Here is a 25819-nt window from a genome sequence, read left to right on the forward strand (position 1 = left end):
ATAAAACCCTTGCCACAAAAGCATTTCGTGATGTGACCATGATGCAATGATAAGCTACAGGCACAATTTCTCATCGAGTAACACAGGGTTAAGTGTTTTCCTGCAACCTTTTGATTACAATCCCAGATCTTAGGCTACATCACCGCTAGTCTCCGTCTCAGACACACACCCACAGTCATTCACTGGTGATTTCAGCCATTTGTGTGTGCAGTTTCCATCAGATATTCCCTGGATTTGGAATTTCTGACAAAATCTCTAAAACTTTTTTCCTAACTTGCAGAGCCATAGGCATTATTTCAATTTTCCACATTGGGGTCGATCTCACAAAGCCTGACAAGAAATGGCAGGGTAATTTAACTCCAAGATCATAAGAAAAACATATATATTGCATGCAAAAAATGAGCCTACAAGTACACTACTGGTCCCTAAGATTTTTTTTTATGTTTTTGAACAAAAGTCTGCTCACAAAGCCCACATTTACTAGATCAAAGAAACAGTAAAAACAGTAATGTTGTGAAATATTATTACATAAGAACTGTTTTATTTAAAAATATAATTTATTCCTTTGATGGCAAATCTGAAATGTCTTCAGTGTCACATGATCCTTCAGAAATCTTTCTAATATGATGATGCTGCTTAATATTTTTTGGTGGAAATCATAATATATAGCTATATTGTTTGATAAGATTTTTTGATAAATAGAAAATAAAAAAACAGCATTTATTTGAAATAGAAATCTAACATTATAAATGTATTTACTGTCACTTCAATTTAATGAATCCTCGCAGAATAAAGGTATAAATTTCTTCTTTTTTTTTTAACCGTACTGACCCTAAGCTTCTGAATAGAATAACATCAGTATAGAAGTAGTATAAAATATATTACTACGCAGTATAAATAAAATATAATACAATTGGCTTAACTTTGTTCATGCAAAATATAAGTTTTTTTTGTGAAACATTCTTTCTTGACAGGTTTTGTGAGATTCACAGACCGTTTATTATTGTAACCGAACAAGTAACTTTGGAATCAGTACTCACCATCGATGGCCTGTTTGAGCGCTTGCAGTTTCTTATGCTTCTCTCTGATCCGGTCGTAAGCGCTGTTGAACGCCGAGCCGACAGACTGACTCGAATGGTGATGGGTCTTCCTGACATCCAAACTCCCAAAGTCCGAATAACGGGAGTCTCTGGTTTTGGAAGCTGATTTGTGTCTACTGGCTGAGCGGGTGCTCAGGGCGCTGCTGCCCCGTCGGGCGTCCTCAAGGGCCCCAAAGCGGAGCATATCCGGATCCAGGCAGGCCAGGTCTGCTGAGGAGGCCCAGCTTTTGTTTCTCTGATGAGGGTGTGAACGCTGGTTCACCTCCACGGGTCGGCCGCGCTGTTGTTGCAGTTGATGTTGTTGGCGTTGGTGGTAGAGTTCGGCAGTGGACTCGGACCCAGCGGGGTACTCTGAAGGGGCATACTGAACAAGACCCTCGTCTGCTCTGACAAGGTCCTGGATGGGAAGAGAGCCCATAGAGCGGCTGAGTCCGCGGTTCAGGTTGGCCTGCTCCTGGGTTCGGGCTCTATAACGCTCCAGCACACGATGGGCGGCACTACGGCCTAATGAAAAAAAAAAAAAAAAGTACACAAAAAGGTTAAACATACAAGAACTTTAAAGTTTAAAGACCAATAAGAATCTATTGAAGGACATAAACCAAATGTGGGACCCTTGCTGTCTTCAGGGAGCATTTTTATTGGATCACGTTTGTCAAGGCGAGATTAGAATGGGTTATAATTGGCTGAAAGAACAGAAGGAACAATAGTGGCCTTCTAGGGGTTACGAGCCCCACTAAAGCCTCTCTGATTTCACCCTGAGGTTCCAGCGACACGCTCTTTAGCCACGCCAATTCCAGCACTGTCAATCAGGAAGGCATAGATGTTCCAGATGGTTCTCTCTTAGGGAACTGTTTGAGCATTAAATGGCTCAACAAGAGGTCTTTTCTCTCATGTTTCATAAAAAGCTTACTATATCGTAGGGGCAAAGATGGACCTGGGCTGATTTCAAGCAGTTAACAAAAAGAAGCATGCTAAAGTCATTACACGCACTGACCCAGACACTTCAAAACCCATGATGCTGGAAGGATACCAGTGTCACAAAATAGAATATAAAAGCGTTCAGAAATTAGATAGAGTCTTGCCATATCGTAGACCAAAAAGATGTAGAACTAAATGCCTTAAAGTCACAATGAATTGGAAATAGCGACAGATCTGTTCTTCCTTATTGTGATGCACATCCAAGTGCAACAGATTATCGAAAAAATAAAAAATTGTAGGGTGGGGACTTGGTTATATGCATTGGTTATTGATTTGATTTTGAAATGTGGGTGTTGCATTCAAAAGTGGAGGAAGAAGAATGCGAGGTAAATGATTGGAGAAGTCCTGCATACATCACCAGACAGAAGTCTGTCGTTTTCACTGGAAGATCCAGTTGTGGCATATTGGTTAAACATTACGAGGTCCAAAAAAAAAGGTGCTGATTTGTGTTAGCACACAATATGCTAAAGAAGACGTAGTTCGGGTAAAGGCACAAACGTGCTCAACATCACCTAATAATTTGCCCAAACACTAGGATTTGTGTACCACTAAACACAGTTTACCCACTAGAAAATGTATCCCAAAAATGTTAGCAACAAATGTTACCTGCAACAGGCCAGTAGCACTTGTATAAAAAAGAGATGCTAATGCAAATAAAACATTGCCATATAGTACATGAAGCTCTCAGAAGTCACATAAGGACAACCACTGTGAAATTTAAACATTTATACTATTGTTTTGACAGCCCTGAAACAGATATAATGCTGCTATGTATTTTCTTAAATCAAGCTAAGCAGTATTAGCATACCCTGAGGCTAATGCTAGTGTGCAGGAAACGAATACTTTGCAAAAAGTCAACAAACATTCGATCTTCAAAATGAGAACAATGACACAGTCTGAGACCACAGTTATTACTTTGTTGCTGAGGTTTCAAGACATCTGTAAACCCAAAAATAAACTAGAGTGAAGTGAGTCACATCATGACCCCGATGCGTGGCCAGATACAACAGCATGAAAACAAAACTTCCTACAGAACACGCAGTAAAAAACCCTGGGAAATATCTATTAGTGATCGATGCCATGCCTCAGTTACATAACCGGTCGGTCATGTTTGTGCTAAAGCACCACTGAAACCACTGGGAAAATCTGGTCATATTTTCCAAAATGAAACGCTCTGGTTTTGGTTTGTGGTGATATGCTTGTCTAGTTTCGGTTCAAACTCTTGTCTATGCACACAGTGAGTAGACAAGAGGGAGAGAGAGAGAGAGAGAGACTAAAAGAAGATAGATGGAGAGCGAAAGAAATGAGGGAGTAGGAAAGTTGGGAGAGGAACAGAGAAGAAGGGGAGAGAAAGGTTCTTTGTTTGGCACATCATTAAACTATAAAGCATAAGAAGTCAGACAGAGAGACGAGAAAAACAGATTGAGAGAATAAAGGAGAAGGCCAAGGGATGTTAGTGGAGTCTTAAAACACAACTAGAACAAAACTGTATCTTCAGAATGATAACACACCGCCTACCGCATACAACACACAATATACATGGAAGAGTGGCATTCTGGAGACTTCTGGAATACCATTTTCCACACATGTTATAAAACATCAAAATACTATGTTCAGAATAGCATACTACTCTTATTATATTTGCAGTGTGTATACTGTGCATACTAAATAGAAATCTTTTGTAACATTATAATGTCTTTACTGTCACTTTTGATTAAATTAATGCCTCCTAGCTGAATAAAAGCATTCTTTTCTTTAGGAATACTATGCAGAATGAAATAAGCAGTATATTAGTATTTCATTTAAAATACTGCATAAACAAGCTGTGCATTGTGACATCCCATCTAGTGCTGCCACTAACGACTAATTTTCTAACGACTAATCTTTCGACTAATTTTTCGATTAGTCGACTAATCTAAACGACTAATTAAAAAAAAAAATCAAGTGTTTATTTCGTTGTGTCCATTTTATTTTGAACTCAACTGAAGGGCCAAAACATAAAATGTCACCTGTTCAAAAACATTATGTATTAACAATCTAAGCATTAAGTATCTGCATTTCCATTAGGCTATACCATATTAGTCAGAGTCCTAATCTAATCCTCTAATAACAAACATGTATGTATTACTTAAATTAGCTCTTTGTTCTGCCTTAAAAAATGTACAGTAAGCTAATAATGATTAATTTATGTACATTTCTGAAAAGCATAACTGATAACATCACTCTGGATAGTAAAGTAGATGCAATGCATTTTCTGTGAAAAACGCTATACAAATAAATTGGAATTGAATTGAAAGAGTCTGGACTAGCCCACTATGAGTCGCGCTGAAAGCAGGCAGGCACGCAGTTATGTAGCTCGCGTTTACACTTGCGTGCATGGCGGGCCCGTGCCGCGGTTCGCGTGAATGTGAAAGCAACACGGACTCGGGAGCGCTTGTTCAGGAAGTTAAGTAAACTGCCCATGCATTTTAGCTGATTATGATGCATTTAGTTAAATAAAACACATGTAAGGGATGATAGTGTTGATGATTTACCTTGGATACGCGAGAGTTGAGTCTGCAGTGTATTCGCGCATTGCGCGTGCAATCAGGGCAACACATTTGGAAATCCACTGTCTCCTCAAAAGAGTCCGTTTGAAAAACACAATATATTGACCCGCGTTCTGTTTTCTATCATGCGCCGTGCACGTTTGCGATGGCATAAGATGCACGCAAACTCAACAGGGTTCGATAGAATTGAGTGTGAAACCAGACCAACGCTGCGGGGGGCGCCGGGAACAATCGCGCTTGCGCTCGGACTCCGGACCGCAGCAAACGTGAAAGCTCCGTCACCTGCCTCCGCAATTTTTCATATCAAATCAGTGAAGGCGGGCGGGAACGTGAAGGAAAATGATAGCAGATAAACCAGCAGGGCGCGCACGGCGCACAGACTGGTGTGTGGAGGTGAATTACAGTGAGCCGTTTGCGACGGGAGACCAAAAATAAATAGCGGTCAATAGTAAAACGACACGTCGACTAAAAAAATTGCCGTCGACTAAGTCGACTAATCGCGGCAGCACTAATCCCATCAGACTATCATAATATTATTTGGAAAACACTTTTCTTCAGAACCACTATTTAAAAAACAATGAATAAAATACATTTCACAAAATTCCCCAGAACCCTCTATCTGCAATCTTATGATTATCTGGAAAGTTCTCCACCAATTTAGTTTCAGTTTGGCACTTCCAGACACTGGTGCTGGTTGTGTTCTGGCTTGTCTCTTGTGGCAGGGAGGATCTATTATCCCTCTGTTCTGATAAGCACCCCAGGGCCAAAGTCGTGTCATGTCAGTACCAAGCCCTGCTTTGTTTACATTCTGAATCACTTCCTCTAGAACTGGACAAATGGTGTGTGATGAGTCAGCGTGAAGCTTAGCGCTTCATGGTCTTAGAACAATCAGTCTGAGATTATTAGAAAGAGGAGAAAGTGTGAGCTGTGATTACAATCAAAATATCATCAAATATTAACAGCAACTTCAAAAGAGTGGTTGGCGAGGAAGACGACTAGAAGGTTGAGGTATGAACGTGTCCTGGCACGCCTGTGTTTGGGTGTGCATGTGTGTGTGGGAGAAAGAGAAAAGTGGAAATCAAATGCATACATGTTTATTCATGTCGGGATGAAAACGAAAGGACTCCCACACTACTAAAAAGTGAAATCCCCAGCTTCAATGTCCTATATATTAAGCATTAATTATATATTATTTTACATCTAGATTTGTGTGTATTACCTGCGGGTAGTCCTTTTCCTCGCAGACGTTCACGAATCTCTTTACTTCTTTCTGGAAGTGACTCCCTTTCGCTTTCAGACAACAGACCGTCCAGCTAAACAAACACACATGCACAGAATGAGAAAGACAAAATCATTCACTCTTAGTCTTGTCAAAGAAAGGGATTACAAGAAAAGAAAAAATGACTGCATCACAGGAATGAATTACATTTTAAAACATTAAAATAGAAAACAGTAATTTGTAATAATATTTCACAATATTACTGTTTTTACAGATTTTTTTGTATTGAATAAAAATGCAGCCTTGGCAAGCATAAGAGTTCTTTCAAAAACATTACAAATTATGTCCAACCCCAAACTTTTGAACAGTTGTGTACTTTAAAGTGCACAATGCAATTTTTTTCCATCAAGCCACCCAAACCATTTAAGCTACAAAAAAAATAAGATCAATTAAAGATACGGTTTAAAGTTCAATAAACTGTTATTGATTTGTTTGATCTGTATTTTAATGAAGCAAATGAATAAAACAAAACATCCAGAAAAATAAATTGGGGGAAAATAAAATAGAATTTTGCGGAGAAAATGGATTTCATAGGGCCTTAGAGGGTCAAGATTGTTAAACAAAGTCAAAACACCTTTTGAATAAAATGGTCAAATTTTTAACTCTAAATCAGGGTTTCTGGAGGAAGAAGAAACACGCATGGTGGAAGACATAAAGATGAGGGTTGCTCACAGGGAGGTAAACCCCAGGGTTCACTCACAGAATACATCAACAGAAATTAGAAGATTGACAGAAATTAGTTCCTGGCAATACACTGTTTCTGTATCGCTGTGCAATTAAACCACTGGGGAGAGTGTAGCTGAGAAACAGGATGTGACATCAAACATGAGAAAACAAGCACAGGAAAGACTGTTAACTACCTTTTTAATTGAAAGCTGTTTTATAGGGCTGGACTGTGCAGGCAGTTCAGTTAATAGGAACAGTATGTTCACACACTTTGTGCTGAATCATTATTGCTTGGATGTGATCAACTAACAAAAAAGTGTTGGGAACCAAGAACCCGTGCTAAATTAAAGCAGATTAAACATGTTGAAAAAAAATACATAGGCACGTACCTGAGAGAGACTGCCAAGAACGAGTCTCACCAGCCTCCTGACATATGAAAATGAAGGGTCACAGTTGGAGTTACGGATGTGAGCGCTGCAGGTGTCCAGAACCGACCGTGCAGACAGTCGGCTGAGTGTGGAATCATCACACATGTTGAGCAAGACTCTGTTCAGGTGTTCTCCCAGTTTCATTGGCTAAAAAACACATGAAGAGGTCAGTGAAAAGATACAAGAAGATGCTGAGTCATCTAGAATCTATTATTTGTCTGGGCCAATTAAATTTATTTCCATAAATTAACTTGATGCTGCAATGCCAGACATCCCACCTCTTCCCGAGGATCTGGGAGTCTCACACATATAGATAGCGGCTCCATGACGCCTGAAAATTATATACAATATCCCGGAAATCGAGCGAGTGAGAAAGCCTGTTTCCACCTGGTATTAAGATGCGTTTTCAGACTCACACTCAACTATATCACTTTAGTTGCAGCGCACAAATACTATTGAATGAACGAACCCGTGTTAGGCAGCTTACGCAAATTAATTTAATAGTATAATATAATTTTTTGTGCCATCTCCCTGAAATGAGTTTTTGCAGGGTGGGATTCTCTATTGATTCCAATTGACGTTAGCATGTTGCTAAGCACTAAAATACATAGTTCAAACAAATATTGGGTTAATATATACAATTTAATTTTAACCACTCTAAATCACTCCTTTTGTACTGAATTTAGTTTCATAAATTAAAATTATGTTTCTATGTACAGCAAAATGAAACAGCAGAGACTCGATTCTTAATAGATATTAGCATATTGCTAAGCTAACAATGTGATGCTCTATAAAGCACTTAAAAGAATTACATAGAATCAAATTAAATTGTATATATTAACCCAATATTTATTTGTACTAACCATTCTAAATCACTCCTGTTTTATATTAAAAATGAAAACTAAAAGTAAATTGAAGAATTATAAACATTAAATGCCTTGAAAGCCTCACCTGGCTCTGAGGAATCTCATAGTCTGCACCCCAAAACAACGTCATGCCAAGTGAATACATGTGCATCTACAAAGTGAAAAGAAAACCGAAATGTCATGTGACAATGGAGCAGTTTATATGATTGCATTTGATGTTTTAGTCCACATAACAAAATGGAGAAACACCAGACAGCCTCATTCTGTGCGAACGAGCTTGTGTTGTCAAAAGCATTTGCAAGCCCACAGTATGTTTCAGGTCTTAATCCGCATCAAACTTTTTACAGCACATCTACATAGTTCTGTGTTTCTTCCCTGTCTAGTTCTTCTATCTGTTCCTCTTGCTAAAGAATAGCTTTGGGCACAGAATATCCAAAAGTCTGCCAAAGAATGCAAAAGATCCTTTAACTTCTCTGCAAATACTCATGCCTTGACTCTGCGGTGGTGTGTCGGTCTCTCAGAGAATGTCATGTGTACACACAAGTGTACTGTCAAAATGGTTTAAGAGCTTATGTATGCATAAAACATAAAAGAAATGGTTGCATGATAGAATGAAAGTAGCTTTCCTCACTTTTCGGTGACAATAAATAACAAACTTGTTTTAACTTTTCTTTTTCCTCTCATATTCACATGCCATTATTCAAAAATGAAACAAAAAACATCTGAAAAAAAAAAAACCTGTTCTGAATAACCTTACTGACAACAGACTCTAAAAGTCTGAAAAGCAGAAAAAGAGCTTTTTAAAATAAAAAATAATTCACTATTTCCTAGCAAGTTCAAATTGATACCAGTAGTCATAAACGAGAAAAGAAACAAGAGATTTTAAATATAGAAACAAGAAGCCCGACAAAAATCGTTCAAACTACATAAGGTACCTTTTCCATATCAGAAAGCGAGGAGAGGTTGAGACCGTTCAGCACCTCTGGAGGAGTGAAAGCCCGCAGGTCCTTCTGTGTCACGTTCTCATCCGTGAAAGAGATGTTTCCGGAAGGCATGAGCAGCAGCGACCATGGAGAAATGATGAAACCCAACGCAGATGGATCTGTTGAACCTGAGGGAAAACAAACATGCAGAGTATTACCACCAACTTGACCACAACTGCAGTTCTTAGGACATCTGAATCTGAAACAAATATAAATATGAGATGGATAGATCGTAAGATAGATTGACAGACAGAAAGATGGATTGCTTGACTGAACAGATGGATAGATAAATTAATTGATCAATTAATTAATCTGCTCTTTTGTCCTTTATCGCTCTATATGGGATTTAGTAAGTTCAGAAATAAAATGTTCCTTTGACAACTATGGAAACAACATTGGCTAAGTTCAGTTTTGTAAAGTGGCACAAAAATTGTGTGGGGAGATTGTAAGGGAGATTATGGCCTTGGCGATCTGACTGTGCACGTTTTCAGGAACTTTGGAGATTTGGTGGTAGAAAGCAAATTCTTTTCATCCGGACAAAGACATGTAATAAAGAGCTACGTTATTCTGTGAATGAGTGCATTTCCTTAAAATACAAGGCCCTTGGGTTCTCTCTCAAAAAGATGATTCTGTATGACAGTTCATTTTTCTTTCTGATGTTTTTTTTCCCTCTTCTTTTGTGCTGCTGTAGGCGCAAAACAATGGAGCCTTTGCAATACAGCCCTGCGGTTTGGATGGAACAGCTGTACAGAAATAACTCCTCCATTACAGATTAAGATTCAGTGGAAATGTGGAATTGCTTTTGAGAAACCTACTTTTTATTATTGCATGTATACCAGAAAACCAGAGCGATATCTCAAAATGATACAATTTAGATTCTTCTATTTACTAAAGCAAATGCTGTCACCTTGATGATAGGGTGTTATGGGTCAGTGAGAATGTTTTTTTTGTTTTGAATGCTTTTTTACAGCAAGGATGCATTAAAATGACAGTAAAGACAATTATAATATTACATTATTTTGTATTAATTCTAATTAAACAAAAATGTCTATTTCCTATGAATGTTGTACTTATCTATTTATTAAAAAAATCCTGAAAATCACAGTTTATTTGAAATATTTGTATTAAAGATATTTGTAAAACTGTTTTCAACATTGATAATGATAAGGAATGTTTCTTATTCACCAAATCAGCATGTCAGAATGATTTATGAATGATCATGAGGGAATGAAGACTGGAGTAATGAAGCTTTGCATCACAGGAATAAACGACATTTTAAAATATTTTCAAATAGAAATAATATTACTGTTTTTCCTGTATTTTTGATCAAATAAATTCAGCCTTGGTGCGTATAAGACTTGGAGCTAATTTTGGCATTTAGTAACATTCACGTCAGTAGCTCAAACAAGTTATGCTCCTAATACTGTAATTTAGAGTAAGGGGTTTGTCCAAATTAACAGAAACATTTTAATAATGTCAGAATGTGTTCAAGAGAACAAATTTTTTTTAATTCAAGCAGCGATGCTATAAAGCACTGGAATTCCCAAAGTAAACACATGTTTCCTGTGGAAACTGTCTGACCACAGTTGAACCTCATAGTGAAAATATAGCAGTGCACTCTTTCGTTTAGCTTCCAGCACAGATATTCCAGCAGCTTTATTAAAATAATTTCTAAAGCTCAGAGTCATCAAGTTGTTAATTGGAAGGAAGCTGACGCACAGTAGGAAATATCTCAGAACGGGTCTATCTGATAAGTTTTTATCTGTCCTATCAGAAACTAGCCCGATTGGACATATAATCTACTGCAGTTCTCGAGCCCAATGAAGTATCAGCCAAAATAGCATCAGAGAAAAAATAATAATAATAATAATACTAATAAAAAAATAAAAAAAAATGTATATATATATATATATATATATATATATATATATATATATATATATATATATATATATATATATATATATATATAACATCAAACATGTGCGGTGTTTGCTTATTTAACCAGTATCTGTTTATTTTAGATGCTCAAGATTACTGCGCAAGGACAACCAACCAAATGACCTAAATACCCATTTTAAAGCGCAGGAAGTAGAGGAAATCTTTGCATTATTTATATCATGCTAAATAACCTTCAAAAATATTGCTTTTGCTGAAACCAGAATACCTACATATTTCAAGACATTTTAATACAGGTGAAAAATAAAAATTCTGCCATATTTATGAAAATGAAGAATCTGTCCAGAAGAAAAACATTATTTGTGTATATATTAGGGCTGTCAAAATAACGCGTTAATTTCGATTAATTAATCTGAGAAGAAATAACGCGTTAAAAAAATAACGCAGATTAATCCATTGATCCGTTTTGACGTTTGCGGAGCCGTTCTAGCCGTAGCCACCATTCGTGTAAAAAGAATGAGGGAGACAAGAACGCGCTGCTTGGATCATTGTTTGGAACATTTACTTATAACAAACGGAGTTCGTCAACTCTAAAGTACCACATCAATGCAAAGCATCCAGGAGTGTGTGCGTGAGTCGGTGAGTGTGTCTGAGAGAAAGCGCGCTTGTGTGTGTGTGTGTTGTAACTTTTCACGCGCTCTCACGTCACAACCATTTTCTCACGTACAGAAAAATCGCGCACCAAAGAGAGGACACGGAAACAGACAAGACAGAGCACGTTACTTATGATATTTAAAAAATCTCAGCTCTCAGATTCTGTCAATTTTATTACGAAAATCAAACAATAAATACCGTTTTGGCGCTTGTAAATGTGACATGACAGATCCCATAGCGGCACGTGAACCGATCATCTCTAGCTAATAGTAAATAAACACGAATGACCAATGTTGAAAGATAAAGTAGGGCAGCCTAAAACTTACCGAAATGTATATTCCTCGATCAATCAGTGTTTTTCAACCGCGAAAAGAGGTCAATAAAACAGCTGGAGAACAATTATGTCACATAACATTTAGCCTAAGTTACCTCAGGAAAGCCATTTCATGACCATATAGCACGTTAGTTGGCTATAAAAAAAGAGCTATAGAGAGTATTTTTCTAAATTTATGTAGCCTACTACTATATTACATATGTATTATATTTCTACTTATATCAAAGTTATTTGTAATAAATATTTCATTATATTTAATTTGAGCTATTTTTAACCTTAAATACTACCAGCTGATATGGCTCTCTGTATTTTTACAGCATTGGGTGAGATTTTTTTTTTTTTCTTGAGAAAAATGAATGCCTATCTTGTGTACCTATTTATCCAAATGAGTCAATATTGCATCAAATCACAAGAATTAAATTATATTGAAATCGTGAAATTTGTGTCAAGCAATAATAATAAAAACGTAGCTTACCAGAAATTGTACCATGTAAACATTGTAAGATTGTGTATGCGATTAATTTAGATTAATTACAGAGTATGTAATTAATTAGATTAAAAATTTTAATCGATTGACAGCCCTAGTATATATGTGTGCGTGTACTAACATAACATAACATAACATACATGTAACATAACATAACATAACATAATATAAATATATAAAAGCAGCACCTTCAAATTAAAACGGCATGTTAGACAAAGCAAACTTGCTGACTTGTTCAAGTCATGTCCCATGAATCTCGTCCAGGGCCCAGAATTTCTGCAAACTCTGTCAAGAGGGACCTTTGCCAGCAAGTTTTCACCCCAGAGCAACTCAAGGCCAGATAACAAGCTACTGTGAGACAAGGAGAGTCCTACTTCTCCCTGCAAACACATACCGAAGCAGCTACATCATCTTTATCATCATCATCGTCCTCCTCGACCCTGAAGACAAAGGCTTAATTACGTTCCAAACCCGACTGGCTAATGGCCAGGTCTGCTGAATAAAGGGGGCAACGACTGTCTGGGATGACGACAGAATGACAATTGTCCACTGACTGTGAGAAAGACTTGTCGAGAGCCTCAAGATCTGTACGGGGAACGGCAGCAGATATCGGTCGAGAGGAGCTGGCATCATCTCAATCACCGCAAACTGCCCACCAGACTGCTCTTTAGGAAACCAGGGTGCAGGCACAATAAAGAGGCTTTTGTTCACAGCGTTGACACACAACACTAGCCCACACAGTCATTCTGAGAGACAGAGGACGGACATAAGGCTGAGTAAGCCTTCTCATAAATTTCACAGAAGTGTTACCCTTCCCTCCAGAGACAAAAAAAAAAGAAAAAAGATCTCCTCTTTGAATCAGACTGATAGGAGCTATTTTTGGTCGGGCCTACGCTGACAGCTTTTGAGGAGGCCGGAGATTTATTCGAATGACTTTTAAACATGAGTGAATTGGCTTAAGACAATGCTAACTGAAAGAATAACCATTCTACAAAAGATTCATGTTGAATGTACTGATAAAGTCATATCTGAGGCTTGTAATGGCACTGAATTGTTTGCAAGAATAGGACAATCCAGCGAATGTGGACAGTGAAATATCTTTTTCACATTTAAAGATATTTTTGTGAGGAAACAGCATGGGATGTGTGGCATACTTGTGGTCTGTGGTTTTTCTTTAGTAGTCGGAGGGTATTCACTTTAAGTCATAGAGACATGACCTCAGTTTCTTGTTTTTCTATTTCAAACAATCCCTACCAGTTCCCCTTGCAAAAACTCACCACGATAACTAGGGGTGGGCGATATACGGTAGAGATTTTGGACTATCGTCTTTATCGCGGTTGCGCTCATGTGACGTTGCTGTGCCGCTGAAGCAGCGAAAGACAACTCATTTCTCTATATGTGTGCATGCTGTCAGAGAGACTGTTTCTCACGTGAAGACGCTTCTCCTAGAGAACTGAACGGAGGGCTTTTTGATGACTAATTGGGCTTGAACGGTTAAATACACATACTTGTGTCAAAGTGACCATGTATTTGCAAGTAAAAAAAAGTCATTTATGTCCTAAGTGAAAGTAAACAGTTGAGAAAGAAAACTCGCCCGTATATTGGATCTGTGCAGTCGGTCTTAAAGTGACAGCATCCAAATTTACCTGCTTTCGTCATTAATGTTAATCAAACAACAACAAAATCTCTCACTGCTCTTGACTGAAGCACTTTTGTAACTTTAATAAGAGTAAATGTATATTTAATTTACACAGAGAAGACTATGCAGGTGTTTTTTTATACATTTGATATACAATTTATGTAGTATTTATTATTTCTAGTGCTTGAAGTTTTTCAGATAGGTCATATAGCCACCCCTAATGATAACCATAGTTTCACTTTCCACCAAAATAAAGTTACTGTGGTTGTTGCTACAATAAAGCTAATCTTATAGCAACAATCATCCAAAAGAATTTGACAGATTTTAACAAACAACTAGATTTTCACATTTTCTAAGAAAAAAAATGGTATTTGCCTATGGAGATGCAAAAGTGTTTAGATTGTTTTTAGCGAAATTGCTATGTGGTTGCTAAGGTGTTCTGAGTGTTTTAACTATGCTGTTCTGAGTGCTATAATGCTTGCTTTTACAGACTGCATTATGATTTGTAGCTACATAATAGTAATATAAATATAAAGTTATATCATATCAAAACTGTGGGGGTGTTTTTGGTGGACATTTTTACTACCATGGAATGGTAATTTACACACAAACACAAGGTTAGCGCATGAAATTCCACTGCTAGATAATGGATTCCTTCCGAAATGTTAAACCCGGACATCTTGTACATTTCACAAACAAGAATGTTTGCAATCATGTCAAGAGGAAAGAATAGCTACAAAGATTCAGGTTAAAGAAAGCTGAAATTGCTACATGCTGACCAAACCAGAGAAACCAGGTGAACAAGGAAAGATTCAGACAAAAATTCAGAGTGAAAATAATTAGAGAGGCAAAAAAAGGATCTAAAAAGCAGAGGCAGGGAGATGTGCCGTGAGCGTATTATTGCAATAATGGACGAAATGGAATGTAAATCTACAAACATTCCACAAAAAAACACTCTTAATGGCACTGCACTTGTTTGGAACACACAAGGCCAGATTTTTCAAAATAAAGCAGCATTCTCTGCATGTTACTTGGCAACAGAAGCTACAGGGTTCTGAAGAGGTCAAAGATGATGGTTTCTTTACAAACTCAAACTTGCAGAATTCATGCCGCATGCTCTATAATAGGTAAGGGTGTCAAGGGTGTTGGGTTTAAAGGATTTTAAATCGAAATCGACCGAAATTAAGTCACAATCTCGACCTTCGAATTAAAAAATGGAATCGTCGATGCTGTCACGCCCCCATGTCACGGCGGTCGGCGTGCCAAGCGGAAAAAACACGCGTGTTGAAGTGCTGCGAGTCAACCTCCTCTAACTTAGCTACAGCCAGTCAAAAGATAGCATGGCAACTGCAGATGCAGGAGACCCATCGACAGAACTTGAACCCCCTCCTCTTTCATTGAAGTCGCCGGTATGGAAGTATTTTGGAATCCCAGTGAATTATGTTGACAACGTTCACGTTCGCGCTTCAATAAAGCTCTGCTATGTGCGTGTACCATATTCCTCCACTGGCAGCATGACTAACATGGCAGGGCATCTCCGCAGGCACCACAAAAACATAGATTTATCTGTTAAACCAACAACTGTTTGTTTGTTTAGTTGTGAACTTGAATGTCATCTTCTGTGAAGACTGCAGTTACAAAAGAGAAACTAGATGGCAGGTTATTTTGCTTAAGTTTCCAACTGACTGAAGATACAAGTTATTGTTACATTATGTTAATAAATGTTTTAAATTTGACAATGAAGTGTGGTACATGGCGAACAAAGGTCAGATATTATCTTGCATAAAAGTCTAGTCTAAAAATGACATAGCAACCTGTGCTTTAAAAAAAAACCTGTGCTTTGTCACCCATCTTGGATACATTCCTTTTTACTGATTTTCTAGCAGTGCATTGTGGGATTTCATTCTTTGTGAAGAACACATGCCAAGCTGCAAAATGTGGCCAAATAATCTACCTTTTGGAACTACCTTCACATAAGGAGCATGACTACTTAAAAATGTTGCCCATGTAGGAAGCAAGCTAGGTTTTTGAAACCGATTCCTTCATATAACTTCCTTCAGTTTTGGATGACTGGCGTTTACACCGCATTTATGCAACCTTATGGCTTGCACTTTAACCAAAGGAAGCCAGATAGCTGGTTTCATTTGCAAAAACTCTGCGTAATTTGAGCAGATTGCTGAATACTTTGGACATGTTTTATCAACAAACGTTCTTATGTGCTCCAAAAATACCAGACGGCAATCCAAGGTCTCTGATTGTCTCGGCCATCCCAAGGCCTCGAGTTGGCTGGGTACCCTCGGGAGATGTGGGAGTTATCAGTGTGGTTTACCTCGTCGGAGGAGTTCATGCAGGCTCTCTGCGCTCTGGTTCAGGACGGCCCAGACCTCCTCCTCCTGCAACGGCCCACCTCTCACCTGCAGCGCCTCAGCCAGAGACACATGCATGCTGCCTACGGGACCACAAAACACATCAATGTTATTCATCCAATCACCATCAACATTGTACATAACACATCCAGGACATTTACAAGTGCTCTCTGCACATCTATGAGGATTCTGATGAACCCTTCTTTTTTCAAATATATATATATATCGGGTATTTGCTATGATTGCTAACTTGGCAAAACTGTAGAAAGGTTGCATCACCTACAACAGTAGCCTAAAACAAATTCTACAGTAAAAAGCTGTTTGGTTGTTGTTAACCAATTGATGTCAGCAAACACACAAAGTCATTTAGAGGAGGAGCAAGTAACGAAAGAGTATTTTGATTTCACGCTGGCTTAAAGAAACAGCTGCACATTTACCTTCTAAAATGCACCATATTTCCGCGTGTAACAATATTCATCTGGAAATAATGTAGAGCAAAGCTTGATTTTATCCCTAAGGATTATGGGCTATGACATTAAAAGTAGGCAATGAATTGAATATATATTAGTTGCCCCGCCCACATGGCCATGGAATACAGGGGTGGGTGGAAGAAGCCGTAAAACACTCATGATTATTTTTCCATTTGGTGTCATAAGTGGTGCGGAAAATATATACTTCACCACTAAGAACAGAATAGATGTAGAAAAAGAATCAACAAGGTATTGTGCGCATGTGTTCTTCCCAGAAAGAGCCGTTCTTTCATCCTCTCTCCTGAAGTCATGCTGTGTTGACCTCAGGAGGCTGACTCATATGTTTGCTGAAGCTACAGTGACATCTCTACAGAATACCACACAGCCTACCAGGAATTAGGTGAGGACAAATCTGTGATTCTGAAAGAGAGAACGCTCCTGAAACTGCACAGCTGATCCAAATAACAGTCCATCAATCGCCATAATGTCACACCAAAACAAGCAAACCTGTGTGTGTCCTGTCAGGTCTGATTGTCAGGGTGGGGTCACTAACACTTGCAGTGAAATTGTTCGTCATTATGTCTAAACTTCTGCACTGCTGCCACAGCTGTAGTTACAAAGAGCCATAAACCCCTGGAAATCCCAGCATGCTGTGAGGCAAGAGAGACAGAGGAAGCTCAGGGTTTAAGGGATTACTTTTGAGCGGGCATTACGCGGGGCTACCTAAATGGTTATATGTCACATTTCAATTGAACTGTGGAGTCAGAGTTTTTTAGGCAACGCGTGCTGCAATGCATGAAACATCAGAGCACATGTGACTTCTGTCATGTTTGGAGATCAACTTTTTCAGAATTTTTCATTTTCATATTAATAAATAAGTGATAACGGTAGTAATATAAAAATGATTAATAAAGCCTGAGACCACATTTAGGAGAAAATTACAAATATTTGTAAGAAAAAAAAATTTATCATAAAATATATTTATTTATATACCATTTTCATACAATAACATTAAATACAATCACAAACAAGCAATTAATCAGGCTCAATAAGGACAATTTATCAATTCATGTTATCTGAAAGTAAAAAAAAATCTGTAATCTTTCATTACAATTTGGATAAAAGATAAAAACAGGTTTAAGGGTGTGTTGTGTTGTGTGTGTGTGTGTGTGTGTGTGTGTGTGTGTGTGTGTGTGTGTGTGTGTGTGTGTGTGTGTGTGTGTGTGTGTGTGTGTGTGTGTGTGTGTGTGTGTGTGTGTGTGTGTGTGTGTGTGTGTGAGAGTGAGAAAAATGAATATATCAACGATGGCTATATTAACTTTTTAAAAGGCTCTAAATCTCATTTTCTGAGACCAAACCCCCATGAAGAATGCACTAAAAGACATGGCAATCACCTTCCATCTAAGATACTTAAGGCCCCGACGAGAGTGGCTAATTCTTAAGAGAAAGAAAGCTCTACAGATAAGCGCATATTTATGCAGGAATGCCATTGGGGATGTGAAACTCTCTGAAAGAGGGATATGAGGAGAGGAAAGTATGATCAGGACCCCTCCCGCATGCCTCATTAGCCTTTAGTGAGGGGGGCTGTCGTATGCAGATTGTTTTCCTCGGCTTTTGTTATTCCAACACAGCCAAGGAGTGGAATGTTTTCCCCCGTCTCTCAGGGTGCAGTGGAGCACTGGGTCATTCCCACCGGTACGTTTAGCCACAGGAGAACAGGAGAGAACCAGTGTCAAAAATATGGCAGATATTCATCCCAGTAGAGCAACACCAAGGTCATAGCCGGTTCAACTCCAAGGGAATGCATAGCTGATAAATGTCACTTTGGATAAAAGTGTCAGCCAAATGCATACAAATGTGAATATTTGGAATGGTAAACTACCAAATATTTTTTTTTAAAGCAGTTTGCACTGAATACTCGCATGACTTACAAGGAATACAGTATTTCACAATACAATGCATTTGACTTCCCTTTAAAAAGAAATATGCCAGATTTAGTACACATAATGTGGATTACCACAACAATTTAATTCCACTAGTCCCTCATTTTCTTTAAACAACAAAAGACTGATCTACAGTGAGGCACTTACAATGAAAGTGAATGTAGCAGATTTTTTAACATTAAAATCAGAAAAATTCTATGTATACTGTTACTGTATATGTACTAGACACACAGATGGAGGTTATATAGGCTACAGCTCAGGCTGACAAAATTTTGAATTATTATGTATTTTCAAGTAGCCAGAACTAGTCAATAAGGAAGATTATGCAGACACTTAATATGTATGTGTTAACATTTTAAGAAAAACACTATGCAAGCATTCTAGTTTTACATAATTTGAAACTGCTACAGCAGCGGGGAAGATGTATGGGCAATAACTGGAGTTATTTTAATGTTGTTTAGTTTTACCTAAAACCTTCCCTGTTCAAACAGTAATACACAAATGTGGACGTGTCAATATTCAAGCATTCTGTACAATGGGCTTAAACAGCTCTCCCTTTTACAGCAGATTCAGTTCACAAACAACTGACAGTCGTTACCTAAATATGATTTTTAGTTACAATAATAAATCCTAAAATTCGGCATTAGTAACTCACTTTTCACGCCATCGGTGACAGTGAAGAAAAAGTAAAAGTTTCCCAAAATAAAAATACTTTGTTACTGTCCATCACTGGTAAAAGGCAATCAAACTGTACTTATTGTGGGTTCCGATTCTGCCGAATTACATGTGCAACTTAGTCATGTGTGAATACGTTACATACTGCATGCAGATACAATATATACACCATGATGCAGTATGAGATACACTAACATTCCATTCTGAACATACTGTAGCATACGTTACACCTTCCACCCAATGTGAGCTCTCACACCAGAGGGTTTATTTCATTTATTTCATTATGTAAAGTTTTCTTTGCCAGTCATTATGCATGGTGGCAGTTCTCTTACGAGAGGTTCTCTCGTATTGCGTAAGCTAGCTTACGCTGCGGGAAAGATTCATCTTTGCTGAGATATTGAAGCCAAAAAATTATTTCATAATTTTGTATCCATACACAACGCAGTTCCTCTGCGGCAGACCTAGAGCGGGCTAGCTAGCAGCTCATTGGTTCGCTCAGAGAGAACTGCTTAAGCCTATGGGAGAGCGGGGCTGAACCCGCTTCCAATGAGAGGCGCCCGCGCGCTCATTGCGTCATGACCCGCCAGAATGGGCGTGGCCATGGTGTATATAAGGCGCTCTCCCAGGCTTATATGTTGATTCATTTCATCTTCAGCAAGCTGCACGCTTCTGCTGTTCCTGAGAAAAGCCATCGCCGTCGAAGAAGGCATCCTCTAGCGAGCTCAAGGACCCTGAAGAAGCCGGCCGTCTTCGCCACCTTCAGCCGCCCAGCAAGCTAGGCCATCCGACGATTGTATCCTTTCTCTATTTCTAAAAGAGCCGAGCGTCTTTTTAAAGATGTCTCGTTTTTCCTGCGGCTCTTGCCGCGCTCGTCTCGAGGACGGAGACCGCCATGTCATCTGCGCTCTCTGCTTGGGACTCGAGCATGCAGAACTCGCCCTCGCTGATGGAGGATGCGACCTCTGTGAAAGCCTGCCGTTATCGTCCCTGCGGGCACGACTTCTGGCAGTGAAAACCGCTCCCGCGCCGCCTATTCTCTCGCCGCGTAAAAAGAAACGCCGCTCTCAAAGGCCGCCGGAGCCCCCAGCGGAAACATGCGGGCCGCCGCCGCCGCCTCCCGCTTCCCGCTCTCCCTCCCCGCCCCTGCCGGACATTCAGTTGCCGCCGAGTGGCCGCTCTGTTGTTTCCGATGACGCCGCGGAGGAGAAGGACTCCTGTTCACTGCTCGCTTCTGACAGTGAAGACTGGTCATCTCTCGGATCCGCGAGAGAGTCGACGGGGACCCGCGCCGGGATAGAAGAGGAGCTGATGCGCCTCCTCTCACAGGCCGTCGAACGCCTCGGTCTCGAGTGGTCTCCTCCACCCGAGCAGGCCCCGAACCGAATGGACGGTAGCTTTTTTCATCGGCGCTCGACCCCCGCGTGCACCCGGGCCGCTCCATTCCTGCCTGAACTTCACGCAGAGCTGACAAAATCCTGGAATGCACCGCTCTCGGCTAGAAATCGCTCCGATGTATCCGCCTCGCTGCGCTCGGTGGACGGAGCCGCCGAGAAAGGCTATGCAGCCATGCCGCCCGTCGAGGACTTGGTCGCCACACACCTCTGCCCGCCCTCCGCTAGATGGCGTTCTTCACCCACGCTTCCTTCGAAGGCTTGCAGAGCGACCTCGAGCTTTCATGCTCGCGCTTACGCCGCCGCCGGTCAGGCCGCCGCTGCGCTTCACTCTATGTCTGTCCTCCAAGTGTTACAGAGCGATATTCTCCGTGAATGGGCCGAAGGCGGTAGAAAACCCCCCCCCGCCGTCACGGATTTGAGAAGTGCTACGGATCTCGCCCTTCGCGCCACTAAAGCCGCCGCACAAGCTCTGGGGAAATGCATGGCCAGCCTTTGTGTTGCTGAGAGACACTTATGGCTCACGCTCGCCGACATGGGAGATTCTGAGCGCGCCGCGTTTCTCAACGCGCCCCTCTCCCCGACGGGCCTGTTTGGATCTGCCGTCACGGGAATTGTCGATCGCTTTTCTGAAGTACAGAAAGCTTCTCAGGCGATGAACTTGTTTCTACCCCGCCGCGCTAGCTCTTCAGCGGGCCACTCTCACGAGCCCTCCGCCAGAGCCCCATCACAGCGCCCCCCTCCGCAGACTCAAACAACTCAGCGCAGTCAGAGCGGCCGCCCTCGCCCTCGCTCTCCCTCTGACAGCCGCCGCAGACCGCCGCCCCCCCGTGGCCCGCGACCCAAGATCACGCTGAAGCCTGATCATCAGAAGTCTGCCTAACAATGTCAAGAAAACGACGGTGCTCTCCCGCCGCGGCCGGACCGCCGTCAAAGCTTCGCCCTCTGCCAGTCCCCGTTATTTCGCCGACTGCTGTAGTGTTGACCGCCACAAACAAGCCGGTGTCCCAGCCCGCTTGCGAGCGACAAAAAGCCGTTTTTACGGCTACCCAGAGAAATCTCAAAAAGAGAAATTTTGCCAGTTGTGTAGAAAATGTGCCCACAATCATGTGTTCACCCATACACACAAGCATAACATATCCCGTGTCTCTATCAGAGCCCCATCACATGAAACGGGCACAGCCCGCTCTAATATCAGAGAACATAAACACGCCCACGAGCTCGTGCACGTGTCCCCTCTCTGCTCGCTCTGTGTCACGGCCCATAGACTCCTCTCTGAGTGCAAATCCCGTTGCCACACACATTCAAAGCGCGCCCACACACTGTGTCCAGCCCGCTATGTGCAGCAATCAGGGCAATACAGCCATTCGGCCACTAGCCGCATGCTCCAAAGCGTGGGAAGCCATTCCAGGCATTTCCCCGTGGGTGTTAAGCATTATAAAGCACGGCTACCTGCTACAGTTTCGCCGCCGCCCGCCTCGTGCGCGCGCGCAGCTCGAATCTTCTGTCAGCCCGCTGGCCGCCGGCACGCTCCGCTCAGAAATTGCGACGCTGTTGCAAAAGGGCGCGATAGAGAGAGTCCCGCCATCTATGACCGAGTCGGGGTTTTACGGCCGTTATTTTCTGGTTCCCAAGAAAGACGGCGGCCTCAGACCGATCTTAGATCTCAGGTCTTTGAACAAAGCGCTCATGAAGAGACCGTTCAAGATGCTCACTACCAGGAAACTCCTCGCGCAGGTGCGCCAAGGGGACTGGTTCATATCTCTAGACCTGAAAGACGCCTATTTTCAGATCCAGATAAATCCCCGTCACAGGCCATTCTTACGTTTCGCCTTCGAGGGTCTTGTTTATCAATACGCCGTTCTCCCGTTCGGCTTATCTCTGGCGCCCCGTACATTCACGAAGTGCATGGATACGGCGCTCGCCCCCCTGCGAAGCCAGGGGCTGCGCATTCTGAATTATCTGGACGACTGGCTGATTTTGGCCCAATCACAGACGGAGCTTCTGTCGCACCGCGCAGTTCTCCTCGACCATTTGGAAACGCTGGGCCTCTCTGTCAACTGGACAAAGAGCTCCCTTCATCCCAGTCAATCGATTTCCTTCCTAGGAATAGATTTGGACTCGGTCACGATGACGGCTCGCCTGTCTACACAGCGCGCGCGCAGTGTTCAGCGTCTAGCCGCCTCGTTCCAGATGGGCAACCGCAGGCCTCTGAAAACTTTTCAGAGGATGCTGGGTTACATGGCCTCAGCCTCCGCTGTACTTCAGCTGGGCCTTCTGCACATGCGCCCGCTTCAGTTCTGGTTGAACAGCCGTGTACCCCACCGCGCGTGGAACACGGGTCGCCAGCTGATCAGGGTTACGCAAACGTGTCTCACGGCGCTGCAGCCATGGACAGTAGCAGAATGGTTTCGTCTAGGCGTCACGATGGGGACCTTTTCCTGCCGAAAAGTCATCTCGACAGATGCATCCAACACGGGTTGGGGTGCAGTCTGCGAGGGCTCACCGGCCTTCGGCCACTGGTCGATTCAGGAAAGCCCATTACATATAAACTGTCTGGAAATGCTGGCGGTCGAGAACGCGCTCTCGCACTTTCTCCCGCGCATCCAGGGACACCACGTCCTGATCCGTTCGGACAATATGGCCGTGGTCTCCTATCTCAACCGTCAGGGCGGTGTCAGATCCAGAAATCTCTGTCGACTGACGCACCGCATTCTAGTTTGGTCTCAGAGCCGCCTGCTCTCGCTCAGAGCGACGCACGTGCCGGGCCATCTGAACGACGGTCCAGACATACTGTCCAGGAACCTCATCTCCACAGGAGAATGGTCCCTGAACTCACAGACGGTCCAGTTACTGTGGCGACTATTCGGCAGAGCAGAAGTAGACCTCTTCGCGTCAGAAGAGAACGCTCACTGCCCAATATATTTCTCGAAGAGCGAGGACGCGCTAGCCCAGGAATGGCCTCGCCGCCCGCTCTATGCATTCCCTCCGATCGCTCTGTTACCACAGGTAATTCAGAGGATCAGGGACACACGCCACTCGGTGCTCCTCATAGCCCCGCGTTGGGAGAGTCAGAATTGGGTTCCGGAGCTCACGCAGCTGTCACAGACAGCCCCGTGGCCCATCCCAGTCAGAGCAGATCTCCTCTCTCAAGCTCGCGGCACGATCTGGCACCCCCATCCACAGCGCTGGGCGCTGCATGCATGGGTGATCAACGACTATTCGTTGATTTGCCAGAGGGAGTAAGAAACACTGTCATACAGGCTAGAGCACCTTCCACGAGAAGGCTCTATGCGTCTAAATGGTCTGTGTTCTCAAAATGGTCCACCGACAAACAACTGGACCCACCGTCGTGCGAGGTGCCGTCTTTGCTTGTTTTCCTTCAAGAGATGCTGGACAAGGGCAGGTCCCCCTCCACTCTCAAGGTTTATGTGGCAGCCGTCGCGGCGTTCGCGGAACCCCGACGCGCTCAGTCATTGGGCAAAGACGAGTTAGTCATCCGCTTCCTCAGGGGAGCTAAGAGGATGAACCCTCCGCGGCCCCCGTCGGTTCCGGTTTGGGATCTTTCTATAGTCCTTGAAGCTATGAAAGCACCCCCGTTCGAACCGCTCGAGTCTGTGGATCTGAAATACCTCTCGCTCAAAACCGTTTTCCTGACGGCTCTGTCCTCAGTTAAACGCGTTGGGGATCTTCACGCGCTCTCATCCAGCGCCGCGTGTCTTGAGTTTGGACCGAATGATTCGATTGTCATTCTCAAACCTAGGCATGGCTATGTCCCGAAGGCGATTGGTACCCCGTTCAGGGCTCAGATTATCTCCCTATCGGCTCTGCCTTCATCCGATAGTGAGCGCGATGCCAATCTCCTTTGTCCGGTGCGGGCTCTGAGATTGTACACTACGCGCGCTGCCGCGTTCAGACGCGCTGAGCAGCTTTTCGTGTCGTTTGGGGGGCGCACCAAGGGTCTGGCCGCCTCAAAACAGACACTGTCTAGATGGATAGTGGACGCTATCGCCTCTGCTTACGCATCTAAATGCCTGCCCTGCCCTCTGGGCATCAGGGCGCACTCCACTAGAGGCATGGCCTCATCGTGGGCATGGTCCTGTGGAATTTCCATTCATGACATTTGTGTGGCCGCGGGATGGGCCTCCCCGTCCACTTTTGTCAGGTTTTATAACTTGGAAGTTCCCGCCTTGCAGGCAAAATTACTAGCTGTCTGACGAACAGCTCTCTAAGAAGCTGCATTTCTGGAGGTCCCTCACAACCGGTTCGCCCCTTGTGCTCTCCTGTAATGCTTATACACTTCATGTGCCCGCTCTGCTGGCCCCATACATGCTTATGTGTACACTTCATGAGCCCGCTCTGCGGCCTCTTTGTACATTCACTCCACGTTAAGAAATTCCCCCGGTATATCCCTGGGTTTTTCATGAGTGGATTCGTAGCGCGCACGGCGTTGGCCAGGTGTTCCCGCAGCGTAAGCTAGCTTACGCAATACGAGAGAACCTCTCGTAAGAGAACGAATCGGTTACCTAACGTAACCTCGGTTCTCTCTAGAAGAGGGAACGAGTATTGCGTTCCCGGCCGTGCTTGCGCTACTAGCGTTTCGCTTCACGCTGAAATAAATCAACATATAAGCCTGGGAGAGCGCCTTATATACACCATGGCCACGCCCATTCTGGCGGGTCATGACGCAATGAGCGCGCGGGCGCCTCTCATTGGAAGCGGGTTCAGCCCCGCTCTCCCATAGGCTTAAGCAGTTCTCTCTGAGCGAACCAATGAGCTGCTAGCTAGCCCGCTCTAGGTCTGCCGCAGAGGAACTGCGTTGTGTATGGATACAAAATTATGAAATAATTTTTTGGCTTCAATATCTCAGCAAAGATGAATCTTTCCCGCAGCGTAAGCTAGCTTACGCAATACTCGTTCCCTCTTCTAGAGAGAACCGAGGTTACGTTAGGTAACCGATTCGTTATTTCTAAAAAGGTTAAAAGACATCGAGCAGCACTGAAATGCTCAGGACTGCAGGGGAATTTGGGTTATGCGGTATGTAATCACTTCAGGGAGAAATCTAGCACGTCTGGGGAAAATGTTTCAAGAGGAGGAAGAAAAGCCTGTTTT

At 42.4% G+C, this 25819-nt stretch overlaps 1 protein-coding gene across 5 annotated transcripts in view; it reads right to left on the reverse strand.

Moving 5' to 3' along the window:
- ptpn13 (protein tyrosine phosphatase non-receptor type 13) overlaps positions 1–25819 on the reverse strand; it is an 87152-nt gene that overhangs the window by 50613 nt on the left and 10720 nt on the right. For all 5 annotated transcript variants that reach the window (XM_056258280.1, XM_056258278.1, XM_056258279.1 and 2 more), the window contains exons 2-7: positions 16192–16311; positions 8802–8977; positions 7952–8017; positions 6962–7147; positions 5847–5940; positions 1041–1604 (exon numbers count right to left, since the gene is read on the reverse strand). In XM_056258280.1, the coding sequence (XP_056114255.1) occupies positions 1041–1604; positions 5847–5940; positions 6962–7147; positions 7952–8017; positions 8802–8977; positions 16192–16306 (1201 nt within the window). In that variant the 5' untranslated portion in view covers positions 16307–16311. The remainder of the gene's footprint in view (positions 1–1040; positions 1605–5846; positions 5941–6961; positions 7148–7951; positions 8018–8801; positions 8978–16191; positions 16312–25819) is intronic.

This window comes from Rhinichthys klamathensis, unplaced genomic scaffold (genome assembly GCF_029890125.1).
Source record: "Rhinichthys klamathensis goyatoka isolate OS25496 unplaced genomic scaffold, OSU_Roscu_1.1 h1tg000150l_1, whole genome shotgun sequence".
Taxonomy (NCBI): Eukaryota; Metazoa; Chordata; class Actinopteri; order Cypriniformes; family Leuciscidae; genus Rhinichthys; species Rhinichthys klamathensis.